The following is a 27,758-nucleotide window of genomic DNA, read 5'->3' as shown; positions in this document are numbered from 1 at the left end:
CTGCTTCGCGGGCGCGCTTGGCCGGCGACGCGGCAGGTTCTGGACGTCCATCTGTCCGTCGGTCCTCAGAGAATATCCAGTTCCGCGGCCCCGGGATGGGGCGGGCCCTGCTGCCGCTCCTGCCGTGGCTCTTCCTCCCCGCGCTGTGGAGGGGAGGTGAGTGCAAGGGGCCGGGGGCCGGGCTCGGGGGGCCGGGAGCTCGCCGACTCGGGCGCACCCAGCAGCCGGCAAGTTTGCAAACACCTCCCCCCGCCCCAGCGGTGCCGGGTGCTGAGGCGCAGGGTCTCCCACCCACGCACTGTCCCCGCACCCAGGCTGGGTCGTGGGCGCGCGTCCCAGTGGAGCCGGGGAGGGGTGGGCACCGACGGCTCCCCTTAACCTCCAAGAGGGAAACAGAGCTCGGCCGGGCGCGCTGCAAGTCCTGAAACTTTCGGCAGAGGGGAATGCGCCGAAAACTTTTCCCTGGACATGGTTGCGTGGTTGGACCCAGGCTCTGGCGGGAGTTGTGGGAGCCGCAGACCCCATCATCCCCCGAGGGACCGGAGACCAGCAGGCTGCGGGAGTTGAGGTCGCAGTCCCGGTGCTAAGATCCACCAAGGCCAGAGTGCGACCGGGAGGGACTGTGGTCCGGCTGCTCCCCCCGGGCCCTCATGGGCAACATTAGCAGGGACACCCTGGGAGCGTGGGGACCCCGGAAAAATGGGAAGCATTCTTTTCACCCCTGTTACTGCTGAACCGAATCTAACGTGCTTGGTCAGCGTCTAGGTTTATCTCGACTCTGCCAGGCATTCCAGTATAAATACTCTTACCCATCCAGTACTGGATGGCTAAGTGGTGGCAAGGGAGGGCAGGTCCCATTCTGCATCAGCAGCTTGTTTGGAGGGTAAGTGATTAACGGGTTAGAAGTTTAATCGCTGATGCATTGCTTAAGGAAGCTGGAAGAAATTTAACCAGGCTTTATACTGAATGAACACATCTCAGGCATTTTTCCTTAACTAAAAGGTTTAGCTTTCACCTATTATAGTCAAAGATGTTTTTTAAGAGTACCTGGGAAGTTCAATTTATAGTTAAACAATTTACTTCAGATTTTTTTCCCTGTGAAGTTTTCATTGGAAAGCTCAAATAAGAAATTCTTAAGCAGTGCACACATTAAATTACATATACAATTTATAATTTGCGGCAACATAGCAATTTGAAGCAAACATCCGAAACATAAACCAAGCAAAGAATTAAAGCAATTCTGTTCTTTACCCCCAGCCCTCCACTAAACCCTCAAAAATTCCTCAGCATTTCTGCCAGATCCATTTTTCATAATCTGCTGCAAATCTGATATATTTTGCTACTAGGGAAGGCTGGCCATTAACAGTAGTCTTGGACAGAGTGAATGTGGTGAAAATTATGGGAAAAGTAATAGAAACAGTCGTTTTGGTGGAAGACATTTTTTAAATGGAGTGTTTTTCTAATTTTTTAAAAAAGCTGTAATAAAGAAACTTTTGTAGCCAATAATCAGTTTAGGCAGATAATCATAAAAGGTCTGTTAAAATCCACCCAGCGGGAAGAACGAAAAGTTTCTCCAGTGTTTCTTTCCCTACCTTTTGCTTTTCATCTTGAATTTATCTGTGAGATGTCTGGCAGTGTTACATTTTACTTTGTGAGAAGCTGGAAGAATGGGCTTCTCACTGGCCAAATTAGGGCAGAAGTAAGAGTGCCGTAGGAAGAGATTACTGGACCCCTTGTCTAGGTTTACGATTTTCATATTGCATGTTGTGGTCTCAAGTGGTTTGCTCACCAGGCAGCAGAGGGGAGAGAGAGACAGGGTGTGAATGTGTGTTTAGACTCTACACTGCAGAGGAATGGATCATTACAATTTACGCATCACTTTCACCCTGGAATCCTCCCTACCGCTCACCCCCACCCCATACACACAAACACCCTCCCACAAAGACAAACACACACAGAACTGAAACTGCTGAACCAGGGACGTTTCTGGGCTCACCAGTCTTTCCTTTCTGTTCGGTCTCTGATGGGGGTGCCAGTGAGCAACAGATCAAGCAGAGGGTAGCTCTAGAGGGCCCAGGAGAAGCTAGAGGACAAGAAATACAGAAGTGGATAAAAGCGAAGGCATTGCAAGGACCTAGCCGTTGATGAGGTTGTGCTTGCCCCTAAACTCAGCCCTTAGAACTAATTGGGCTTCTAAAACTCTTCAATGTTAGCATTTCTCTCCCAAACTGAAGCTGTCACCACATTACAATATATTGTCAACATTTTCCCAGAAAGGACTTTAAGATGTCTAGTTGCTTATGGGCTTCGTATCAATGGACTCAAATGCTTTGTGGAAGTAAGCAGGGCACGTTTCAAAAATAAGTAATTTTTCAAAACTTATTCTGATCCACTTCCTTAAAGTTAGGGTTAGGGTTTTTCAAATTGAGAATAATTATTTTTTTCAGTCTCATTTTTAGAAATAATTTCCAGGTTATTCTAGGAGCAGGGCCAGTGGGTTGCCAATCAGAGCTGGTTACGAGCAGGTTGCATCTTTAGGTGCCGGTGAATTGGGAACATGCCGCCAAGGTAGAGAGGCTGAGGCCGGACCTTGGTTTAAATGGGTTCCCCGGCCTGGAAATGAACACATGCAGACCCTCCGCTTCCCACATAATGGCCAGAATGAGACTTTGAAGATGAATCGAGCTGGGTTGTCCCCTTGTCTGACATCCTCCAGTGGCCTCCCTTCTTTACGAGAGTTGGCAAGGACTCAGGGGCCTCCCTCTCCCTTTTTGACTCATTTCCAGTTACTCCCCCCTTGTGGCTGGAGCGGCATGTCTCTCAGGCGATTTTGCTGTGGATGTCCCCTTTGGCTGGAATCTTTTCCCCAGGATCTCTGCACACTGGCTGTTTCTAGTCGTTTGGGTCTCGCTCAGATGTTCTCCCGGAGAGGCCTTCCCTCACTGCCATTGCTGCCAAAGTTATACACACACACTCCATGAAATAACACTACTGCCACCTGATGGGCTCCTCTTCACTTTCAGAGCACGATACTCCTTTCAGGTGCTCAGCATCTGCAGATGGTATCAAAGACCCAGGCCTCTGCAGGTCTCACCGTGTGTTCCTCCCGCTTCTCTCTTCCTACTGGCTTTTCCAGAAACAGGTGCTGCAGCTCCCATGACCTTGTGCTTGGGGCTTGGTTGCTAGAAAATGATCTTTTGTTTCACCGTGATGCCAAAGTGATCTCCTTACTAGAAATGTTAGGGTAGATTTTTGGACTATATTAAGGCCAATAGAGCAAGGTTAACGTATTTTATAGTCTCTTAACGATCCCAACTTTAAAAATAAGTCAAAAGCCGATTTTTCATGTTAAAGACACAGTTTTAACAGCTCCTTGCCCAGGGCGAATTGCCCGATTCCCAGGTCATTGGGGCCCCAAGTGCCTTGACTCTGGCCTGTTGTTACTAGTTTAATCTTAAACCAAAGCACATGGCTCTGGTTGGGATGCATCTCAGCAGGAAGTTAATCATTATAAAACCTGAAAAAAGCGGGTTCAGTCTGTGTGCTTCTAGGGCTTGGAATGAAAATTAACAGGGGCTGCAGCTCAGGGGCTGAGTGGCCAGTGGGCTGGGCTTCCTGTCCTGCCTAGCTGGCCTCTGGGGAGCCCTGGGGCAGTGACTAACTCTCAGGACCTCAGTTTCCTCACTGGTCCTGTGGGACTCTTTGTTATTTATGGAAGGATGAATGAGCCGGTGTCACATGGTAAATGCTTCAAAACTGTTAGCCATTATTACCCATGCTTCCTCTCCCTTCTCAACTCAAATTTTGCGGTAATTGTTTTTCTTAAACAAAAGGTATTGGGGGAAAAGTTTCTTCTTTTCTCACTGAAATATGTCCTAAATTGCAACTTGAAATACGAGGGCGGACCTATGGGCCATCCTCCACTGTTCAGAGCGCTCTGGTGGAGGGGCTGTGGGTGTCCATCCCAGAACGCTGAAGTCCTTGCTCTCTGGGACTGTTTTCTGTTAGTTCTGCTAGCAAAACCCACGCTTGTCACCTCAGATGAGGCAGGGCCTGTCCTGACCACTCCCCTCTTCACCCCCCATCACCCTCACTTGTTGAATTCAGGCTTAACTTAGTCCAGGAATCGCTTCCTGTCATGTGCTTCTCAGGAAGGTATAAAAATGAAGTCCAATTCCTGCTCAGCTTTTCCCACATCACTCTACTCTAAAGTGGGTGTGGTTTTGTTTTGGTTTCATAACTTTTGGGGGGGTTGTTTGAGTGTAAACATCCATATAATTCCTTTCCTTTTTTCCAGCTAAAACTAGGTTTGCCAAATGCAGTCTTCTGGCTGCAATGGCTAGAGAATGAGGCTTTGTTTCTTAGATGATGTTCTGTGTCTAAGTGGGTGTGTACAGGTAGTCTTGTAGCAGATAGACCGGACAGGGAGGCCCAGGTGCACTCCTGGCTTCCAGATGCACTCCTGGCTTCCAGATGCTTCCTGCTTGGTGGCAGGTGTAAGCGAGCCCCCAGGTACTCTGGGAAAGGCCCAGACTCCTCTGCATCCCACACTCCGGGCATTCGCTAATCCCTGACCCAGAGGTAACTTGTTCCCTATCTTGTTGCAGCCTTGCTGCCTCCAGTTAAAATGCTGAAAACGCAGCGTGGCAGGAGGATCCTGTATGCAGCCCGTCGCAAGAATACCAAGAGTACCTACCAACCCAGCACTTTCTCTTTCCTGAGACTTTTTTTTCTTTGTCTGAAGTGTGGCTATTGAACCGTATGGAAGATTTTTAACCACAGCGAGAGCCCAGGTCTTCCCCAATTTTGTGAGGCCTGGAAGCCTGGCCCCTCCAGCACCTGGAGCAGCTGGGCAGCCCTCCCTTCTTGGTTGCCTTGCCATTCCCACTCTGTCTGGGCCTCTGTCAGCCAGCAGGCTCCAGTAGGGCTGGCCTAGCTACCACATCCAGGTCACCTTCTTAGGTCCCGGTGTTTTCAAGTGAAGGAAAGATAGTATGTCTTCAAGAGTTTGTTGAGAAACCTGCACTCCATTCTAAACCATTTTATTTCATCCTTTTGTCCATTTCATCCACTGTTAATGCCTCTTTCGCTTAATGATAAAATGGATTTTCCACGAGTCTTTGGGGTGGCAGGGGTGGCGGAAGGAGCAGGGCAGAGGGGAGAGGGAGAAAAAGAGAGAGAGGAGACATATGTTGACTTTATGTTTGGCCCAATATCATACATGAGAAGTTTTACACCAAAAGCTAAGCATGTTTGAGAGACTTACGCTTGGAGAAAAACCATTGCATTTCATAAGAGCAATGCATAGATATTTGTGGCACCAAACTTTATGCTTGTATGTTTCTCCTTGTCCGCAGTCATTAACGGTGTCTTCCGGATTTTTCCCAGTCGATCCCTTCAAAGGTGTTGTCCAGCTTCTGGGGAGCCAGCCAAGGGCCCAGCAGGATCTGATCATCATGGGGCTAGAGCTCTGCCCCAGCTCACTCGGGGAGGGGCCCCATCCTCACAATTTAGGTCTCAGGCTGCCGCTCGACAATCAGGCAAACACTGCTTGACAGATCCCTTTTCTTTGTAGTCTGCTTTTTGGGGCACGGGGTGGGGTTGGGTACTCTAGCTACCACAGGCATTCAGGGCCAGTAAATGCCTTAGAATGTGCCTGAGCTCTCATCCTGCCTCTCCTTGGACATACAAAGGGAAGCCTTGTTTATTTTGGAGATGAGATTGTTTTACTACTGTAAGCCGTGGGGCTTTTTAAAGCTACTAATAGAAGACCGATTTCATTATCGTTTTAGAAAATGATCTTTTTACCAGTAAGGGCAGGCTGTCTTCGTGGAGGATATGAGAACGTAGACTCAAACTTGCTGAAAGTACTTTTCTGTCCCTGCGCTACTTAGTGAATGCACAGCGAAGTGATGAATATTCATGGGCTCCCAAGGGTGGCCTGTCTTTGGAGGCCCGTTTTCCACTCGCTGCAGTTCAGGGCAGGCTGCCTCCACGCAGGAAGTGAAAGCAGCCTGTAAGCCTTTTTCCAATTCTGGCACACGATTCAAAGATTTGTGGATGAAAACAATGTCCTTTGAAAGTTTGGGGACAAAGAAAAAAAAGAAGCTCTTAGATTTAGCATGAGATCTCAAGCATTAGGTTAAAAAAAAAATAACCACTTTGAGAGTCTGAAGATGTAAGTCCTCATCCCAGTTTCAACGTGCAGGGACAGCTGGGGTGTGATGCTTTGCCTTTCTGAAATTCCACATCTCCGTTGATTAAATGGCGTGGGGGGCGGGTTGCAGATAGGTGATTCTGGGGCCCCTGGTGGGTAGAAAATGGATTGTATCTGAAGGAGACAAGTGGGCTGGGATGTTTTCTCATCGTGAGGTTCAGACATGGTGCCTTCCATGAGTGTGATGCCGCCAGACCCCAGCCCTGCGCCTGACGCTGGCAAAAGGAGTGCAGGCATCAGTCCAGAAGTGGGCCTAGAGGCAGCGTGGGGTATTTCTTAAAAATGAGTCATGCCAGTGGCTTCTTTACTGTGGGAAGTTGCCCTTCCCCGCTGCCTGGGCTGTGTCCCCATGAAGGACCCCCTCCAGCTCTATCTGGGGCAATAGAATAGTCTGGAAACACGGAGGTGTATTTCTGAGGATACTGGACCTGCCCAAACAAATGACAATATGTTAGGTCACAAATTAAGTCTCAATACATTTAGAAGGATTTAAATCATACAAAGTGTGTTTTCTGGGGCTTCTCTGGCGGCGCAGTGGTTGAGAGTCCGCCTGCCGATGCAGGGCACATGGGTTCGCGCCCCGGTCCGGGAAGATCCCACACGCCGCAGAGCGGCTGGGCCCGTGAGCCATGGCCGCTGAGCCTGCACGTCCGGAGCCTGTGCTCCGCAACGGGAGAGGCCACAGCAGTGAGAGGCCCGCGTACCGCAAGAAAAAAAAAAAAAAGTATGTTTTCTGAACACGTGGAATGAAGTTAAAAATTAACAATGGAAGAAAGTTAAGAAATCACAAAAGTAGAAATTGACCAACACTACTAAATAACGAATGGGTCAAAGAAGAAATCACAAAGAAAGTTAGAAAATATTCTGAGATGAATGAAAATGAAAACACAGCAAAACTTATGGACTTTTGGGATGCATCTAACGCAGTGTTAAGAGGGAAATTTGTAGCTGTAAGCACTGATATTGGAAAAGAAGGTAGCTCTCAAATCAATAACCTAAACTTCCACCATAAGAAACTAGAAAAAGAAGAATAAACTAAACCCAAAGCAAGCAGAAGGAAGTAAATAATAAAAACTAGAGAGGAAATAAGTGAGATATCACTTTATACACATTAGGATGGCAATAGCAACAATAACAACAAAAGGCCAGTAACAGAGGTTGGCAAGGATTTGGAGAAATTGGAGCGTTCATACACTACCGCTGGGAAGGTAAAAGGGAGCGGCCTCTTTGGAAATGGTGTGGCAGTTTCTTAAAAGGTTAAACATGAAGTTACTCTATGGCCCAGCAGTTCTACTCTTAGGCGGATATCCAAGACAAATAAAAAATGTGTATTCACACATACAAAAAACAACAAAAAAGTCTAATTATTCAATATTATGATATAATTTTATATTTAGAAATTTAAAACTCTTTTATAAAAAAAATTGTAGAACGTAAAGCTCCAAAGCATTTTGGCCACAAGAACCAGGAGAAAGTCAACTAGGAAGCATTTTCAAAATACAGAAGCCCAGGTCCCGCCCAGGACCTATGGACTCAATCTTTGGGGTGTGACCCTGTCCTGTGTGGGTCCAGGCCGTTGTGTGTCACATCTCTTGTTACACTCCATGGATCCAGTGTGTCTGATTCTTGAGGAGGGGTGCAGAGCCTCACACCACCCCCTGGACTCCTCCCCCCAGGGCATGTATCAGAACCTGGCCACTGAGGGTAAGAATAAAATAGTTATGTTTATCCAGGGAAGGCAGCAAGTCTTGGACTAGGGTGAGAGCTGTGAGGCTGGATGATTCCTCAAGCCAAGTGCTCTTATTGAGACAGGAAGGGGGCAGGGCACACAACCTTTAAAAGAATGACATAGCCCTGGAGGACATGACATAAACTGGTTAGAACCAACTAGGTCCAAGATAGCAGACGAGTCGACTTCCACTAGACTTTGAGCCTCATTATACACTCATAGTAATACATCCGCCAAATGACACACCCACAGGAGTCATGACAGTTCCCCGGTCAACCATGAAATGTCAAAAAGTGGGCAGTGACCCAATTCCTGGAAATCTGCACCTTCCCCAAAATAGTTGCAATAATCCTCCCACTCATTAGCCTATGAAATTACCCACCCCTGTGAAAACCAACAACTCCCATACCCTGGCATCTCTTGCCTTCTGAGATGGCCCACACTCTGTCTGTGGAGTGCGTTTCTCCCTGAATAAACCTTCTTTCACTTTACTATCGCTCACTCTTGAATTCTTTCCTGCGTGAAGCCAAGAACCCACACTTGGTGGCCCATCCCAGGGACTCGCCCGATACCTGGGACGAGACCATCCTCTTGTGCCCCACTCTTTTTCCTGCAACGTTATGATTTTGGGACCTACGGGTGCAAAAAAGATTCCAGGAGGGATCCCATCATTCTTATCAGGTGGGCCAGCTAGTAAACAGAAAGGCCTATCTTTCTCTTTTTACCATCACATTTTTTTTTCTTACCTACTCTTTTATTTACATACTCAAATCTTATGATAAATATTTAGGATACACAGAAGAATATACAGGAATAAAACTCACCTCTGTGCTCACCACTCAGCATCAGAACTCAGACATGAGCGGTACAGTTGAAGCCCCCCACTGCTCCCCTCTCTAGTCTCATCCCTTTGCTCCCCTCCTCCTGGACAAAAGCACTACCCCCTCCCCGCCATCGGTGTTTTAATTCCCACTCATCTCTCTGTCCTTTGATCACGCATAATTATATTGGTAACACTGTAGTGTTACCGTGTCCTTGGGATTTACATTTGTTCGCACGTTACAGAAAACCTCGCTTCAGCGGCTCCGCCAAAGGGGACATCAACTGGGAGTCCTACCATTCATTTCAGTTTTGACACTAACTACCTAGAGTGAGCAGAGGCTCCACAGGTTAAAGGCTCAATCCCGTAAGACTGCCTCCCCGCCAACACCCGCTTCAGACACCAGCTCAGATGGAGTGTCCAGGCTGCCCACACTTCTGCCCAGCTGACTATAAATTCAGAATTCCCATGGCCTCCTCTCCCCCTCAGGTTTGATACTTCGCTAGACTGATTCACAGCACTGAGTAAAGCGCTATACTTAGGATTACTGTTTCATTATAAATGATACAACTCAGGAACAGCCAAATGGAAGAGACATATAGGGCAAGGTATGTGGGAAGGGGCTCAGGGCTTCCATGCCTGCTCCGGTGTCCCGCCCTCCCAGCTCATCACCAACTCAGAAGCTCCTCAGACCTTGTTGTTTAAGCCCTTTATGTGGGATTTTATTACACAAGCATGATTGTTTAAGTCGTTGGCCATTGGTGATTAAACTCAGTTTCCACTATCAGAGACGTAATTGACCCCGAAGGCATCTGGGATGAGCCACTTTTCTGTCACCATATTTTGCAATTCATCCTCATTAAACTCATTAAATCCCGGCTTCTTGGGGATGTGGATTTTCTGGAGGCCAGGGAACTTGAACTTGGCCCTGCCGAGGGCCTCAGTCACGTGCTCCTTGTTCTGCCACTTGATGTGGATGGACGTTATGACCTGGCCAGTGTGGCCACTGGCCACTGTGCCCTGGGGCTTTCCAAAGGCACCGTGCATACCTGTCTGGAGCCTAGATTGGGGTTAGCATGCCAGACATGAATGTCCACTGCAGAGGGCTGTCTCCAGGGTCCCTTAGAGCAACCCATACAGGCAACAGGCTGCGTGTACTTCCGAGGAGGCTGCTGTTTGCATGCACTGCACACTGGGCTCCCACGGGGAAGAGAGCATGGTGGGCTTAGTTGGCTGCAAACATATTATTTAATTATTATACTTTTGATGTCTTCAGAGTCTATAGTGATACTCCCTGTTTCATTCCTGATATTAGTAATTTTTTTTTTTTTTTGCGGTACGCGGGCCTCTCACTGTTGTGGCCTCTCCCGTCGCGGAGCACAGGCTCCGGACGCGCAGGCTCAGCGGCCATGGCTCACGGGCCCAGCCGCTCCGCGGCATGGGGGATCTTCCCGGACCGGGGCACGAACCCGTGTCCCCTGCATCGGCAGGCGGACTCTCAACCACTGCGCCAACCAGGGAAGCCCTGATATTAGTAATTTTTTGTCTTCTTTTTTCTTTGTCAGTCTTGCTAGAGATTTATCAATTTTATTGATCTTTTCAAACAACCAGCTCTTTGTTTCATTGATTTTCTTTATTGCTTTTCTTTTTTCAATTCATTTCCTATATTTATTTTCTTCCTTCTGCTTGTTTTGGGTTTGCTTTGCTCTTCTTTCTCCATGTTATGAGATTAAACTACTAAATAAAATTTCCCCTCAAAACTGTGTCAACTGTGTCCCACATATTTTGATACATTGTAATTTCATTTTCATTCCGTTCAATGTATTTTTAAAAAAATTTCCCTGAGACTTCCCCTTTGATCCATAGATTATTTAGACATTTAGTTTGCAAGTATTTGGAAAATTTCGTTACCTTCTGTTATTAATTTGTAATAATTTCCATTGTAATCAGAGAATATAAACTGTATGATTTTAGTTCTTTTAAATTCGTTGAGATTTGCTTTATGGCTCAAGATAATGGTTTTTCTTGGTTTATATCCCATCGTCATTGGGAAAGAATGTGTATTCTGCTGTTGTTGGGTGGAATGTTCTATAAATGTAGTCTAGACTCTTTTCATTGGCAATCTCATCAAGTTCTTCTTTATCCTTGCTTATTTTGTGCCTAGTCCTTTGATCAATTGTTGAAAGAGAGATGTTGGAAGTCTCCAATTATAATTGTTGATTTGTTTATGTCTCCTTTCAGTTCTATTGGTTTTTGCTTCACATATTTTGAAGCTCTTTGCTTTAGTGCGTACTCATTTAAGACTCCTATGTCTTCTTGGTAGATTGACTCTTATCCTTACATAATGTGTCTTACTGTCTCTGATAATTTTCTTTGTTTCAAAATCTACTTTATCTGATGTTAATGTAGGCATCCTGCTTTTCTTTTGGTTAATGGTTGCATGATATGTCTTTTTTCTATCTTTTTGTTCAACTTGCCTATATCATTATATTTGGAGTGTTTTTTTATAACTGGCAGATAGTTGGGTCATGTTTTTTAATCTACTCTGCCATTATCTGTCTTTTAATGGAAATATTTATGTCATTTACATTTAATGTAATTTGTGGTCTATTAGGTGTTGATGTTTTACCATTTCAAGTGAATTATAGAATCCCTACCTTCTTCTAAGTCCCTTTACCTCCCCCATTTAAAGCATAATTATCTTAAATATTTCCTCTTCATATATAAAACCACATCAGACAGTGTTACAGTTTTTCTTCAACCATCAGATGTAGTTTAGAAAAATCAAGAGGAGGAAGAAATTCTATTGTATTGACCAGTATTCTTGCTTTCTGTGTTTTTTCCTCCCTCCTGATGATTCAGGTTTTCTTTTTTTATTGTTTCTTTTCTGTTTAGAGAATTTCCTTTAGCTATTCTTTTAGAGTAGGTCTGCTGATGACAAATTCTCTTAGTTTTCCTTAATATGAGAATATTTTGATTTCCCCTTCATTCCAGAAGAATTCTGAGTTGACATTCCTTTTCTCTCATCACTTAGGAAAATGGCCACTTCCTTCTATCCTCCATGGTTTTTAATGAGAAATTCACTGTCATATGAATTGGTTTTCCCCTCTAGGTAAGGTGTCATCTCTCTCTCTCAGTGCTTTCAAAATGTTTTCTTTGTCTTTAGTATTCAGAATTTTGATTATAATGTACCTTGCTGTGGATATTTTGTGGGGTTATCTTATTTTGGGTTCATTCACATGTTTAATTTTGTAGGTTTATATCTTTTGTCATATTTGGGGAGTTTTCAGCCATTATTTCTTCAAGCGCTTTTTCAGCCTTGCCATCTTTGTCTTCTCCTTCCAGGACTCTGATGATACAAATGTTAACTCTTCAGTAATATAGTCCTACAGGTTGCAGAGGCTCTGTTCAGTTTTTTCTGTTGTTCAGATTGGATAATTTTCTATTGCTGTATCTTCTGGTTCACTGATTCTTTCCTCTGCCCCTTCATTCTGCTGTTGAGCACATCCACTGAGTTTTTTATTTTGGTTATTGTATTTTTTAGTTCAAAAATTCCCATTTGTTTCTCTTCTCAATCTTCTCTTTCTTTACTGAGACTTGGCATTTATTTGCTAAGGCTTCCTATTTTATTCATGTGTTTCATATTCGTAATTGCTCATTGAAGTATTTTTATGATTCCTTCTTTAAAAGCTTTTTCAGATAATTCCCTGTCATCTTGGTGTTTGTATTTCGTTCAGTTTCAGACAGAATTTTTTAATTGAAACCTAGACATTTGGGGTACTATGAGACTGACTCTTATTTGTCTTTTGTTTTACTTGGTTTTCTCTGAAACGCCGTGGTAGGGGGCCTCACTGCCTGGTGGGGGTAGAATTCCAGGTTCCCCACTCAGCCTCCATTGACATCTAAGTATGGGCTGGTCCTCATCCTCATTACTGCTGGTCAGGGGTGGGGTGAGAGTTCTGGCTGAGGGAGGGGTAGGAGTGCCTGATTACTTTCCACCTGTTCCCCACCTGACCTCCACCGACGCTAGGGAGTAGTGAAAGCCCTGAATCTCTACTAGGCTTCCTCTCATACCCCCTGCTGGGGACGAGGAGAGATGCCTTGTTAATGCCATGTGGGAGTAAAAGTCGAGGCTCCCCGCGTGGGCTTTACTAACACCAACCAGTAGGGATGAAAGTGCCAGTTCCCTCCTTGGCCCGCTCTGATACCAGCCAGTGGAACATTTGTGGCACCTCTATACAGCCTGGGAAGGGTCCAAGTCTAGGCTCCCCACTTGATCTTTTCTGGCATGGGTGGGGATGGGGCCGTGGTTTTTCCTGGGCTGTTTGCCTGGAGGAGAGCAGTTTACTGTTTAAAAGCCTTCTGTCTTGCTGAGGCGCCCTTTCCTAGTCCTTTGACTAGAGATAGCAGGCTTTTGTTGTTGTTTTTTGTCTTTGCCTGTTAGCATTTCCAAATCTGGGACACAAAGGACAAAAGGAGACCCAGGGAATTCGTCACCATGTTGTTCCTGGGTCCTGAGGTCCCTAGTCGGTTTACCATCTGTCCACTTTTCAGGGTTTTAAAAAATGTTCGTTTTATATATCAATATAATGCCCGGTGTTTTTAGGTGTACTTAGTGGAAGAACTAGGGGAAAGTCCATCTACTCTGTTTTGGGAGGGAATTCTGTGCCCTCTGTCACTTAAGAAAGACTTGGACAAACTGTGCTTGCTAAGGTGTTTGGTCTTTAGCGGCGGTCACGTTTTAGGAAGGAAATACTTTTTCCTGAAAAGAAAGACTAAAATTAATAGGATTTCAGGTATTGGTGGGCTGGAGGATGTGTGTCAGGGGTGGCAGGACAGAGGAGTTAAACTTGGGGACAGAGCGTCTCTCCTGGGTCTTGTGAAAACCATAGCTGGTTCTTGCGGAGAAGCGGCCCCAGATGACCCAGGGACCAGGGGGGCGTCTGCTTCGCAACCCTGGCCAGAAAGTGCCCCCTCAGCCTTTCTGTGACACTTGGCATGCTGCCAAAGGGGAAAGAGAAGGAAAGCCACCCTTGGTTGGGTAAACATATATTCCTGTTTCACTGCAAGAGGCTGAAGGATCTAAGTCAGCATAATCGGTTCCATATGTTGGCCTTTGATAGTCCAGACATGACTAGTTGCACCTTTGAAACAAGGCAGGTCAGATGTTTCATGTTATGAAAGCCGTAACTGGCATGGATTGTGTGCCTGTGCGGTGTTCCGTGTGCAGTGTTCTGCTTTGATCTCTGAGAGGAGGAGGTGTTACCTGTCTTCCTTCACAGATGAGGAGACTGAATCTCAGAAGGACAAGGGACTGGCGCCTGGCCTCTGAGTGGCAGAGCTGGGACTGAACTCAGGCACAAGAGTTCTTGTTCTTCCCACGCTCCCAAGCCACATGGATTCTAAGCATCAGGTCTAAACCCTCAGGAGCGCCCCCCGCCCCGCAACAAGATGATTTGGGCCACCGGATGGATCCATTCCCTAATTCTCTAGGGATTAGGTCTGACCCTAATTCCTCTAGAATCACTAGAGGAGGTTTTTTAAAGTCCCGAGATGCCTAAGCTGCACTGCTGGCCAGTTAATTCAAGCTCTGGGTGAAACCTAGGCATCAGAGCTTTAAAAGCTTCCCTAGAGATCCTGATGTTCTGCTGGTTTTGAAAGCACGGTGGAGAGTTAGAAAATGATGGGAAAGAGTCAGTCAGTCGCAGTCTGCTGGGGAAGCTTCTTTTGCAAAGCACTTCTATCAAGAAACAGTCAAATGGGGCTTCCCTGGTGGCGCAGTGGTTGAGAGTCCGCCTGCCGATGCAGGGGACACGGGTTCGTGCCCCGGTCCAGGAAGATCCCACGTGCCGCGGAGCGGCTGCGCCCGTGAGCCATGGCCGCTGAGCCTGCGCGTCCGGAGCCTGCGCTCCGCAACGGGAGAGGCCACAGCAGTGAGAGGCCCGCGTACCGCAAAAAAAAAAAAAAAAAAGAAACAGTCAAATGCTCAGGTCAGAAAGTGGGGTGCAGGCTGAAGGGGGTTATGGGGGGCTGCCTAAAGCCCTTTGAGTTCCTTGGAGCTTCTGCTGCTAAAGTGCGTGCACAAGGCCAAGCAAGGCGGAGCGGCACCTGTGGGGCTCCAGTGTTTTTTTTTGGAGCCAATGCCTTAGGGGCCCGGGGGAGTGAGGAGTCGCCCTGATAATCACGCGTTTGGCTCAGAGGCCTGAGCCACCGCACATCCTCCATGTGAGGGCACAGAGAGGTTGGCTAGCTTGCTTGGTGTGTTGGGGTCCCTGTTTGCCCCTCTGCACCCCTTCCTCATCCTGCTCTAGGCCCCAGGAGGCCAGCCTAGGGGGAGGGCGACAGTGAACTCGCTGGGCTCTGGCTCCAGCTGGTTTCTGCTAAAGGATACTAAGTTGCATTTACTTAACTAAGTATAACCCACAGAGGCATTGTTTATCTGAAATCCAAGTGTAAGTGGGGCGTGTCCCGTTTCTTATCTGGCAACCTGGTGCCCGCCCACCGGAGCCTGTGTAGAAAATCTGACTCACCAACACCATGTTTTATAGCCACCCCGCTTTCTACCCTGTGCAGGCATCTCAGTGGTTCACTGTCACCTCTGCTTTTTTTCTGCTGAGGCTGTGACCCCTCCAGACACATGCAACCCACCAATGACTCCCCTTTGTTTCCGGTAAAGCCCCTGCCGGGGCCCCTTCCCTCAGGTCAGCTCTCGGTTTCTGCCTGCGCCTTTCCTGCGCTAGGTGCATTTATCCCATGAATGGCCCTTCTTCTTTTTAATTCTCTCCAAGTGGCGCAGTGCTGTGCACTCAAGTTAATTTTTACCATTTACAGTTTGGGGACGATCAGGTCAGGTGATCTCAGGTTGAAGGGTTTTTTTAAATGTCCTCTCATTCAGTGTTGCTGCACTTTATCAACTGAGAATCCTTTGCGTTTGCATAAAGTGAAATGATTCTAAGTAGACAGTTTCTGCTTGTTCAGGGTTTGGCCTCAGCCATCTTCGGGGGTGAGAGGAGGAGTTTTTAATCAGGTGACAGCGAAGCGCCCACGGACACGATTCAAACATCGGCCTGCTTTTCCACGTGTGCCATGGAGAGAGGACCAAATTCTCGTTAAGTCTCTGACTGTGGGCTTTTAATACACCTTTAATACACCTCTGTGCTACTCGATCACACAGAAAATAGCTTACTTTTAAAAATTTATTTTATTGAAGTATAGTCGATTTACGATGTTGTATTAATTTCTGCTCTACAGCAAAGTGACTCACTTATACGCATATAAATACATTGTTCGTATTCTTTTCCACTATGGTTGATCACAGGATACTGAATATAGTTCCCTGGGCTGTACAGTAGGACCTTGTTGCTTATCCATTCTGTATATAATAGTTTGCGTCTGCTATTCCCAAACTCCCTCCCAATCCTCCCTCCCCCGCCCGCCCCGTGGCGACCACAGTCTGTTCTCTATGTCCTTGAGTCTGTTTCTGTTTTGTAGATATGTTCATTTGTGTCCTATTTTAGATTCCACATATAAGTGATATCATATATTTGTCTTTCTCTGACCTACTTCGCTTAGTATGATAATCTCCAGGACCATCCATGTTGCTGCAAATAGCATTATTTCATTCTTTTTTATGGCTGAGTAATATTCCATTGTATACATGTACCACATCTTCTTTACCCATTCATCGGTCGATGGACACTTAGGTTGCTTCCATGTCTTGGCTATTGTGAAAAGTGCTGCTGTGAACATAGGGGTGCGTGTATCTTTTTGAATTAGAGTTTTCTCTGGATATATGCCCAGGAGTGGGATCGTATGGCAGCTCTGTTTATAGTTCAGAAAATAGCTCCTTCCCTAGCATCCCCTCATTGACCAGTTTTGAGTCTAGGAGGCTGTGGTCCTCAGTATCTGCCCCACCGCAGCTGCAGGTGGTCTGGGGAGGAGATGCTGCTGCAGAGGCCTGGCTACAGACCCACCACAGTCCCACTCCTAGCCACAGCAGCGTCCCTGCCTGTGTCACACCCGTTTGTCCTGTAGGTGTTCACTGCATATCAGCTCCGTGCCGGGCATCAGGCTGGGTTCAGAGGATACCGCCTCCAGCCCTCAAGGAAGCTGCCGGCAAATTTGTTCAAAAAAACAAGGCAAACCTCAAACAATGGACCATAGGTCTAATCACTTTACTCGTTGGCTGAAGAAACAGTTGCTAATCATATCCCATGGGCCTGTCCCCGTGCTGAGCACTGCAGGAAGATGATGGTACCACAGTCCTTGTCTTTAGGAAGCTGGCCTTGGCATCTGGTCAAGGCCTGGGTGGTCATTGGAAACACAGGGGCACACAGCAGGGGCGCTCCACGACCAACTCCAGGACTGGATGGATGTGGCCCCCTGGGGTGGGTGGATGAACTGCTGGACATGTGGACAAGCTGCTCTTGGGCCTGAGTGGGAGGCCATTTATCCAAGTTGTTTATCTGCATTTGCTTGTGAGGCCAAACTTCCCACTTTAGCCGCTGTCCCGTCCACATGAGAAAATAACCGTGAAAGAAGATGGGAGTGGGGAAGGGAAGGGGGAGATTTCTCGTGAATTCCAGCGGCAGCCTGCTTTTCCACGTGTGCCATGGAGAGAGGACCAAATTCTCATTAAGTCTCTGACTGTGGGCTTTTAATACACCTCTGACTCTGGCTAAAAACATTGTCTCCACAATGGGGATCATCAAACAGGCCCACCACGTTTGCTTTTGTCATCTTGAAAATGAATTAACAAGAACACGTTAATAAAAAGTAAAGGTTTAAAAAATGTTTGGTCTGATCGCATCCTCCTACTGTCACTACCTCGCCCACCAACAAAATAATTTTAAAGTCTTCCACTTCTGTGAGGAAAAACAGGGGGAGGGACATTATACAACTGAAGTAGTCAGAACACTGAAAAATTAGCAGCTTAAAGTGTAATTTCTAATCGATCGTTGCCCTGACTTTGGGGTCCAGAACCTTGGACTCGTTTTCATCTTGCCTTTTCCCACATTATCCGTATTCAGTCAAGGCCCCCATATACAGCTGGCGAGGTTATGCACTGCACAGCACATACTGTAAAGCACCGTTTACACTGAAAACTATGCGGGGCAACACCCCATCCCCGCCCCACTCCTTGCCAAAGCTGCGCAGTGAGAACCTCACCAAGCATGCGTGGTTGTTCAGCCCTCAGCGCCAACCCCTGTAGATCAGCAGTTCTCAAGTACTGGGCCGTGGCAGGTTTTACTGATACAAAGAGAAAGTAATAGAAGTAATAATAACTAACGTTTACTGAGCGCTTACTATGAGCCAAACATAGTGATGACTCCTTTATTCCTAACCGCAACCCTGTGGGACACCATTATTATTACATCCCCATTTTCCCTATGGGGGCCACACTATCCAAGCGATGGCCAGGATAAAGCTGCCAGGTGTCCACTCCTGAGAGCTGCCCTGTGTTACGCCCTTCCTAAACATTTGGTGTCAAACTGATGTATCTTTTTTTTTTAATATATATATATTTTAATTATTGAAGTATAGCTGATTTACAATGTTGTGTTAACTGATGCTGTACACCAAAATGATTCAGTTATACCTATATATACATTCCTTTTCATATTCTTTCATATTCTGAAAGAATATGAAAGATACTGAATATAGTTCCCTGTGCTACACAGTAGGACCTTGTTGGTTATCCATTCTGTATGTAGTGGTTTGCATCTGAAACTGACCTTTCTTTTTGACGTGATGGCAGTACTCGAGGACGCTGTTGGGATCAGCCCCTCTTCTCTTTCCTGCATCCTTCCTGCTACGTCCTGGCCCCTCCCGTAGTTAGGGCTCCGATACCTTCCTGCCGTGTTTCCTACGTCCTGGCCCCCTCCTTCCTCCCTCTCAGGCAGATGTCCACGCCCCGGTCAAGCACGGCTCTGATCTTCTCCCTCCACTGCTCAGAAACCTTCCAGGAATCCCTGTTCCCTCCGCGGCGATTCAGGGCTCTCCACGTTCAGCCTCATTTCACTATATCTCTCATTTTTCTCCTAGCACAGAAGCACCACCCTGCAGCTAAACTGGTGTTCCCCAACTATGAGGGCCTCTTCCTTTCACTCCAGTTTTCCACCACCTCTGCCCCTTGAAGCCCTGTCAACCCTCCCCTACCCCTCCTTTAATTCATGCCCTTACCTATTCATTCAACAAACCTATTTTGAGCACCTCCGAGGAACTGACTACAGTGTGGGGGACTTTCAGTCAACCCGGCAGGGGAGAAAGAATTGAATGAGAAATTACAGATGTTACAAAGGGGAGGGTCCCAGCACCTGACCTGGGAGGTTTAACTAGACAGGGTGGTGGTGGGGAGATCAGGGAAAGCCTCCCACGAGCACACAGTTAGCTGTGTCCCCTCCGCCCTTTAACTCCTGGGACCCTCTGCTGCCTATCTTCTGGGGCAAGTGCCTTTCCGTGTCCCATTAGACAGTCACAGCAAATCTTAGACCTGGAGGTGCTGTTATATAAATATCTGTTGGCAATTCAATCATACTACCAGCTTCTGGCAAATGAAATTGTGGAGATCAGTTACCTTTTAAACCATCCATAGTGATTACGGGGTTTGACTGCTCCCCAGTTTCAGTGATGTCATCTGACTGGATGGCTTTGCCATTAGTTCGTTCAGTGAGCAGCTCATAGTAAACTAACGCTTATACCCCAAACTATAACCAGAGGTTATCTTGCACGGTTGGGATTACAAAACAGGTTTCCGTTTTATACTTTCTGTGCTCCCATAAATATTTGAACTTTTTACAACAGACTTGTGTTACCTTTATAATTAGAAATGCTCAATTTTTTAAAAATACTTATTTATTTGGCTGCGTCAGGTCTCAGTTGTGGCGTGCGGGAACTTTCATTGTGGTGCGCGGGCTCTTCCCTGCAGCGTGCGGGGCTTCTCTCTAGTTGTGGCAGGTGGGCTCCAGAGTGTGCGGGCTCAGTAGTTGCGGCACGTGGGCTCCCTAGTTGTGGCTCACGGGCTCCAGAACGCACAGGCTTAGTGGCCCCACCGCATGTGGGATCTTAGTTCCCCAACCGGGGGTTGAACCTGTGTCCCCTGCATTGGAAGGCAGAGGCTTAACCCCTGGAGCACCAGGGAAGTCCCAGGAATGTTCAGTGTTTTTAAGGAAATTAAACAAACCAAAGGAAGCATCATTTGTTTCTCCCACTCTACTTTTTTGCCTTATATTTAACACACAAGAAAAAAAAAGTCATTTGGACAAAACCCCTGACTCCCCACCTCAAGAAATAGGAAAGACTGCAGGTAAGTTTGCCTCCAAGAGGCAGAGGTGAACTGTAAGTGCTTTGAAGCCTGTAGAAAAAGAGTGTTCTGAGGAGGGTCTACAGGCATAAGATAAATAGCTAGAGCAGCCATTACTGCAGAGGGATCCCCAAATCAGACAAGATGGGGAGCATCCATTACTGCAGAAGGGACCCCCCAAATCAGAGAAGATGGGCTTCACCTCTTCCTACCATCCCTGTACATAAAGTTTGCCTGGCGTGGGGACGACAGGAGAGGCAGGGGCCCCTCTCTGCAGAATCACCCTGACCTCCACTCCTTGGAATAAATCACCACTCCCATCACCGCACACCAATCTGTCTGGACGACTGAGCTCAAGGCCAGCCAGCAGCCGGCCCACAAAGCCCTCCCCCAGAGCCTGCAGAGAACCCCTGCACTCCCAGAGCCCCCGAGACCTCAGCCTCAAGGACAAGCAATGAGCTCTCGCTGGTTTCTTATAGTGAAACCTCTTGTCCTCCAACCTGGCGTTCACCCCCGGACGCAGTTCCCAAATGCAGCAACTGTGAGAGTTGACCTGGTCGGGGAGAGAGAGCTGGATGGAGAGGACTCCCTGGCAGGAGCCCCGGCCCTCCATTCAGGGATAAGTGTGGTCCAGAGTGACCTGCAGGGAGGAAGCCAGAGGTATAAATTCTCAGATCCCCGCTTTTGCTCCCAAATCTGCTTGTACCTCCATTCACCCAATGAGTCCTTAACTGAATCCTTATACTCAAAAAAATTTTTTAAGATTTTTTTTTTTTGATGTGGACCATTTCTCAAGTCTTTATTGAATTTGTTACACTATTGCTTCTGTTTTATGTTTTGGTTTTTTGGCCGCGAGGCATGTGGGATCTTAGTTTCCCGACCGGGAATCGAACCTGCAGCCCCTGGAAGGCGAAGTCTTAACCACTGGACCTCCAGGGAAGTCCCTATACTAAAAATTACTTCTTGTTTATCTAAAATTCAAGTTTAACTGGGTGTCTTTTGTTCTTGTTTGCTAAGTCTGCACCCCCTGCACACACGCACTCAGGAGTGCAGGAGGGTATGACGTCCTGAGCATGGCAGGAGGCAGGAGGCGCCTCTGTGTACCCCCCGTCACTCACCCACAAGGTGCCAGCCTGTGTCTCTCCTCCCTGCCTGTCTCACCACCCGTGGTCAATGTATTTGAATAAATTACAACTAGTATAGAATGTACGTTCCAAAAATGCCATTAAAACTAAAAGTACAACTGATGTGAGCCTATATTTTTAGAAATTCCTGTGGGTCAGATGAAATCAAAATATTTCCAGGTCTCTTCCTGCAGGAAAGCATTTTGCTGGAAGCTCCAAGTCATTCTATAGCTGGTGACGTAAGCACATGTTGATTTTTTTTCCCCCATGCTTAGGGTGGGTCATGCTGAGGCACAAGAATTGTCAACTCGCCCCTTTGTGACCAGTAGCAGCCTTTGCAAGACTGTTGGCCAAGCATAGTCTTGTGACTGAGCAGACAGTAGGAAGGTGATCTCAGGCGGCATCACCTGCCTGCCATGCTGGTGAGATGGGTATGAGGGATTTGGAATGAGTCACGAATTTCAAAAACTGGGTGAGGGTCTTCCCTGGCGGTCCAGTGGTTAAGACTCCGTGCTTCCGATGCAAGGGGCACGGGCTCGATCCCTGGTTGGGGAGCTAAGATCCCACATGCCACGCAGCGCGGTGGCCAAAAAAAAAAAATGGGTGAAGTGGTCAAAAGATACAAACTTCCAGTTATAAAATAGGTAAGTCCTGGCGATGTAATGGAGTTAATGCTGATTGTAGTTAATAGTACGGTATCATATATTTGAAAGTTGCTAAGAGGGTAGATCTTAAAAGTTCTCATCACAAGAAAAAGAAGTGTCTCACTAGGTGTGGTGATGGATATTAAGTAGACTTATTGCAGCGATCATTTGGCAAAATATACAAGTATGGAATCACTGCATTGTAACCTGAAACAAATATGTTATATATATATATATATATATATATATATCAATTATGTCTCAATTTAAAAAAAGAAAAAGTTTTGACGGGGGCATTATATTTCTTACGTATTCTTTAGAAAGAAGGAAGTAAGCGAATGAATGAACTTGTGAAAGAGAGTATTCACACTATTGGTGTGTGTTAAATAAATTCCGCTCATGCTTTCTGAGGACATTTAAGATGTCCGTCACTCTCTCATCATGGCCTGTTAAGTTGGGGACCTACTTGGAAAACTCCATTATTTTAAAGGCTAAAAATCCAATCTTCTGTTTTGCAGCTGTCACTGAGGTGAGCGAAGAAACCAAGCCCAACCCGCTATTCCCCGGATCTTTCCCGGGAAGCCTACAGACTGACCACACACCATTTTCCTTTCCTCACACCAGTGGGTTCCAGCCCACCTCCACGTTTCCACCCATCCAGCCTGGAAGACCGCACACCAGAAATGCAGCCCTTCCCGGAGTGACCTCCGCCAGGTCCACGTCCCTACTGCCTCTTGCGTTTAATCACACAGTCGGCCACATAATACTTTCTGAACACAAAGATGTCAAGTTTAACTGCTCGATCAACATACCTAATATATACCAGGACAGTGCAACTATTTCTTGGTGGAAAGATGGGAAGGAATTGCTGGGGGCCCATCATGCAATTACTCAATTTTATCCAGATGATGAAGTTACAGCAATCATCGCTTCCTTCAGGTAAGTGTTCTTTCTTCCTTTCTTTTAAAATGTTGTTGTGGGGCTTCCCTGGTGGCGCAGTGGTTGGGAGTCTGCCTGCCGATGCAGGGGACGCGGGTTCGTGCCCTGGTCCGGGAGGATCCCACGTGCCGCAGAGCAGCTGGGCCCGTGGGCCCGTGGGCCGTGGTCGCTGGGCCTGCGCGTCCGGGGCCTGTGCTCCGCAGCGGGAGAGGCCACAGTGGTGAGAGGCCCGCGGTAAGGAAAAAAAAAAAAAAAAAAAAGTTGTTGTGCTTTTGCTGATTCAAAAGCAAAAGGCTTGTAAAGAAATAACAGCCTTCTGTTTTCTGTGTTAGGAATCCCACTGGTCCATTTAGAGTGTAGATTAATAGCTGATCGTATTGCTGATTTCTTTTCTATTGGCTTTTGGCCCTACTGGAACTCTTGGTGATCAAATGCTCTTCCCAGCTGGCCTGTAAGTCCTGTCAAGGCCTGCTGGACTCAAGAGCTCTCCCAGCGAGTGAGAACAGTGTTCCTACCTGGCAGGAGGAGACATCTGACTCACCAGGTGGGCGTGGAACTTGTGAAACAAGGCAGCCCTCCACCCCTTTCGTTTGCCCTATCTCCTCTCCCTTCTCCCTCTCCCAGCACCCCCTGCGGCTGCAGATGTTGCCCTCCTGTTGGGGTAGGAAGGAGGCGGAAAGTGTGAAGTCCGGGGAATTGAGACAGATCTTCGGCCACGTGGCTCACCATCTCAGCATTCCACTTTGTGTTGGCAGGGGCAGGCCCGATGAGTTGGAGGGGGTGACAAGGATAAGCCAGGCCAGGACATAAATGTGGAATAATCCATCGTCCCAAGGATTGAGTCCTCATACTGCAGATACTGGAGACAGAGAGCTGCTTCTCTTCTCACAGTCCCTTTTCATTCTCTACTCTTTCCTCTTAGCCAGGAGGGGTTTTGTTTGTTTGTGTTTACACCAGGACTTCCTGGCATGTACAGTTTTAGAATTAGGTGGACTGTGGTCACTAAAGTTTCAAAATGAATTCGGAGCCCGGCAGTGTTGACTCAGGAGGCTTTCTCTGGGATTCCTCCACTCCGAGCGGAGCCCTCTTTGATCTGCTGTGTTTTCACTTTCTCCAACCTGATGTTTGGGCCTCTTCCAGACTGTGTCATGTCTTCTGGTGAATCATTGTGTGTTTCCTTTTCAGAAAACCACCTCGGAGTTACCATAGACCTGATGACTCCAGTTAGAGTTTAGCGTGTCAACACATCCATAAGATGACCCCCTTTTTAGCATTTTCCAAGTTATCTTGGTCATCATCAAGGAAAGAAAACAATTTCCGCATTTCCCGTTGGTCGATTTAACCTCTGGCTGGGCCTTGCCCTGAACGTCTGGGCATTGAGACACGAAGGACAGACCTGGTCCCTGTCCTCCTGCTTGTGAACAGAATGGAGGGGAAGGGAGACTCAAATGTCAAGTGCAGAAGCGCTAAGGTGGTGTTGAGGTGTTTAAGGTAGTGTTGCCATCAGATTTTAGATTTGGCCTTTAGGGGAGGAGGGCCTTCCATCAGGACCAAGGGAAGGACACTTCTGCTGCTCAGGGGGGACCACATCTTGTAGTCAACCCTCAGTTTATTGAAACTAGGTGTGGGAGGGTGGGAATGATAGGAGGAGCTCACAGGCATTTCAGCATGAGTCCCATGTACCCTGGAAAGCTTAAAGGAGATTTGTTTTGGCATCATGCGTGAGAGTATCCCCAGAAGATTTCTGAAACTACTTGGTCTTAGCTCCTATATATGTGCATTTTTAAGTTATTTTAGTAGTTACATATGTATTTTGTTTTCATAGTTATATGTATTTTGTTAAATACTTGGAAGATACCAAACAAGTACAGAGAAGGAAACTATGGCCCACAACCCCAAGAAAACTTTTCCAAGCATATAGAACTCTAAGATGCTTGAAATCAAATTCGTATTTTATTACATAGATGTATGTCTTATTTCATGCACTTATCATTGTATGATGAACATTTACCTATATTGCCAAAAATCTTCAAAATATTTTAATATTATTTAATATTTATATTTATCATTTAATATTTAATATTTTAATGCCACTGTAACTTGCTATTGTAAAACAGATTCATTTATAGAGAGTGCAAATGAAATTATAAAGGGAAAACCTTAAAAATTATTTTCAAAATGCCAAGGTTGGTGGCATACACAAGGGAAGAAGTAACTGATGTGGGACTTCAAATCCAGATGCCTTCTTGAGCTGGGTCTATCTGTGCTAATAGTTCACGTTTCACTTAGACGTCTATTATTATTGATAGAGTCGAGTCATCTTTCATTAATGGTTGTAGGAAGCATTCAGTGTCTGCTAGTAGATTGGAGTATTCTTAACTGATAGCTTGGTGATGAATACTGAAAATCCACACCACCCTCCCTACTTACCCCCCACCACCCCTTGCATGGTACATCACCTGAAAGCAGTTGCTAGACTGTGGGACTTAGGTCACCAGGCTGAGCATCCCCCTTGACACTCCAACCAGTATCCCGCCCCATCTACACCTGTTATCAGCTCGTCCAGCCCCAGGACCCTCCTTAGCCAAGAGCTTCCCCTGAAGTCTCTAGAGGAGGGTGTAATTTGTGGGACATAGCTCTAAAGTCTGGTATGGGGTGTAGAAAGCTCTCTCACTTAGGTGGAAACACTCCCTCATCAGGAAGGCACCAGCCTTGAGATCAGAAGACTTGGGGGAGACTCACCCTCAAGCAAAAATAAAAGCTGATGTTCCTGTAAACTGACAGGCCCTGCACATTTAGTTATTGGGTGATTTATGGAGAAGGGAAAGTATTTGATGTTTGTTTTCTTTGTAGTCTAGGTATTCCCAGTACTCTTTAAATTCTGGCATCCTTCCCAGTAGCTAAAGCTAGAAGGATTTTACTTTCTTCCTACATTTTCTTGGTAAACATGTTAAGTAGGTAGTTTGGGTCCCTGCGGGCTCCTGGCACCTGAGACGCTTGTGTTGGCGGCGCCCCCGCAGGCGCTGCGTGCCGAGACCCTTGCCACAGGCGGGGCAGGGTGCGGGTGTGCATCTGCCTGGTGCCATTGCTGGCTGTTCTTTACCCCAAAATGGAATCGTGCATGAGAAATCAGCCAAACATCTAGAAAGTAAGAACCTCATTTGTTGAGCCAAACAACATCAGCTGGAAAAGTTATTTTTAGCCATTGATCCCGGAGACTTTGGGACTTGCTTTATATTCAGACTTCCTTTCAGCTCAGGTTTTGTCCGAGATCCCTGAACTCGGGTGATCCGTGGAATCCTGTCAGCGCCATCTGAACGATGGCAGAGGGTGAAACACGATGCTTATTAGTGGGTCGTCCATGTATTTCTTTAAAAAGTTTTTTTTCCATTTTTCATGGATTTTTTTTTTATTGTGGTAACATACACATAACATAAAACTTACCATTTTAGGGCTTCCCTGGTGGCGCAGTGGTTGAGAGTCCGCCTGCCGGGGCGGGGGACACAGGTTCGTGCCCTGTACCAGGAAGATCCCACATGCCGCGGAGCGGCTGGGCCCGTGAGCCACAGCCGCTGAGCCTGCGCGTCCGGAGCCTGTGCCCCGCAACGGGAGAGGCCACAACAGTGAGAGGCCCGCGTACCACAAAAAAACAAAACAAAACAAAAAACTTACCATTTTAACCCTTTTTGAATATCCAAGTTAGTGGCCTTGAGTACACTCACGCCTTTATGCCACTGTCACCACCATCCATCTCCAGAGCTCTTTCATCATCTCAAACTGAAACTCCATACCCGTGAAACACTAACTCCCCGTTCCCCTTCCCCTCCAGCCCTCGGTAACCTCTATTCTACATTCTTTACCTGTGAATTTGACTACTCCAGACATTCATTCAATATTGGTCCTTTTTTATATGTCTTCTAAGAAGGCTTGAGAGCTTAGGTACTCCTTGCGAGCCATTTCTGAGCAGGCCAGCCTAGTTGTAATAGGTCTGAGGGCCAGAGAGATGCTGTGTGTCCTTGTAGGATGCCCTGGGGCTACGTCAGCTGAGGGGATGCTGGTGTGATGGGCTTTTGCAGCTGCTGTCCCACCGCCATGGCTCTCTCCAGGTGGTTCCTGTCTAGACACTGTGGCAGAATCTGTGGTTTCTTTGGTCTTCCCCTGTTCAGATGTTTGACCAAAAGCTGATGGAATTCTTATACTTTTTTTTTTTAAGTGCCTGCACGCGGTAAAGTAGTCTAACTGTCCAAAAGTTATCTCTTGCATTCCAGCCCCCTTGCTCTTTCCCAGTGGGGAGCTGAGGTGACCCATTTATTGGGTAGCTTTCCAGAGATATTCAGTCCATGAGTCGTGTGTGTGTGTGTGTGTGTATGTGTACGTGTGGTGTGTGTGCATGCCTGTGCCAGGCCCCAGCATGGTGTGTTAATCTAATAGGGTACTACTCATAGCTGTGGTTAAATCAGTACCCAGAGTTCACAGTTTTTGTGGCTATGGAAATGCTATTTTCAGCCAAATCATGTAGTCAACTGTAATTACATCGTACTTGTTAGAGAGCTTTTTGATTTTCCTGAACTTAATAGTTTCCTTGCCTGTTGGTTCACTGAATTGTCTAAGTTTCAATCGCTCATTCTCCCCCCACGTTTTAAAGGAAAATAATGCATCTCCTCTCAAAATGACCAGATTCTCAGGACTGGTGTTTTTCCTTGGAGGTGCCAGTCCTGGAGCTGTCCCTTTTCCTCCAGCCCAGACACGTTGCCCTCCGGGTCTGGGGTCTGTGGCTGAATCAACTTTCCTTTCATTTTTGGGAGCCTCGTTCCTGCTGACTTCCAGCGTCTGTTCCCTGGAGCCCAGCTCCCCCTCTTCCTGGCTTTACCCCGTCACCTTGGCATGGAGCCCAGCCTCTGCTCACTTGCTGGGCCCTCACGTGTCTGAAAATGCCATGTTTTTCCTACCTCCACCTTGAGGTAGTTTGGCCAGATACAGAAT

General features: G+C 46.8%; 1 protein-coding gene and 1 non-coding gene across 2 annotated transcripts in view; one reads left to right on the top strand and one right to left on the bottom strand.

The window, feature by feature from the left end:
• The first annotated feature begins 6 nt into the window (after window positions 1–6).
• The window catches only part of MERTK (MER proto-oncogene, tyrosine kinase), a 107,499-nt gene continuing 79,747 nt past the window's right edge, over window positions 7–27,758 (top strand). The window contains exons 1-2 of the mRNA XM_024744008.1: window positions 7–156; window positions 22,355–22,775. Of these exons, the coding sequence (XP_024599776.1) occupies window positions 96–156; window positions 22,355–22,775 (482 nt within the window). The 5' untranslated portion in view covers window positions 7–95. The remainder of the gene's footprint in view (window positions 157–22,354; window positions 22,776–27,758) is intronic.
• Window positions 9,871–10,005, bottom strand: LOC112399082 (small nucleolar RNA SNORA70). Its single transcript, XR_003003160.1, has one exon. It is a non-coding gene; the product is annotated as a small nucleolar RNA SNORA70 (small nucleolar RNA).

The sequence above is a fragment of the Neophocaena asiaeorientalis genome, unplaced genomic scaffold (assembly GCF_003031525.2).
Source record: "Neophocaena asiaeorientalis asiaeorientalis breed wild unplaced genomic scaffold, Neophocaena_asiaeorientalis_V1.1 scaffold114, whole genome shotgun sequence".
Lineage (NCBI taxonomy): Eukaryota > Metazoa > Chordata > Mammalia > Artiodactyla > Phocoenidae > Neophocaena > Neophocaena asiaeorientalis.
The sequence above is the reverse complement of the archived record's forward strand: the minus strand, read 5'-3'. Positions and strand labels throughout refer to the sequence as shown.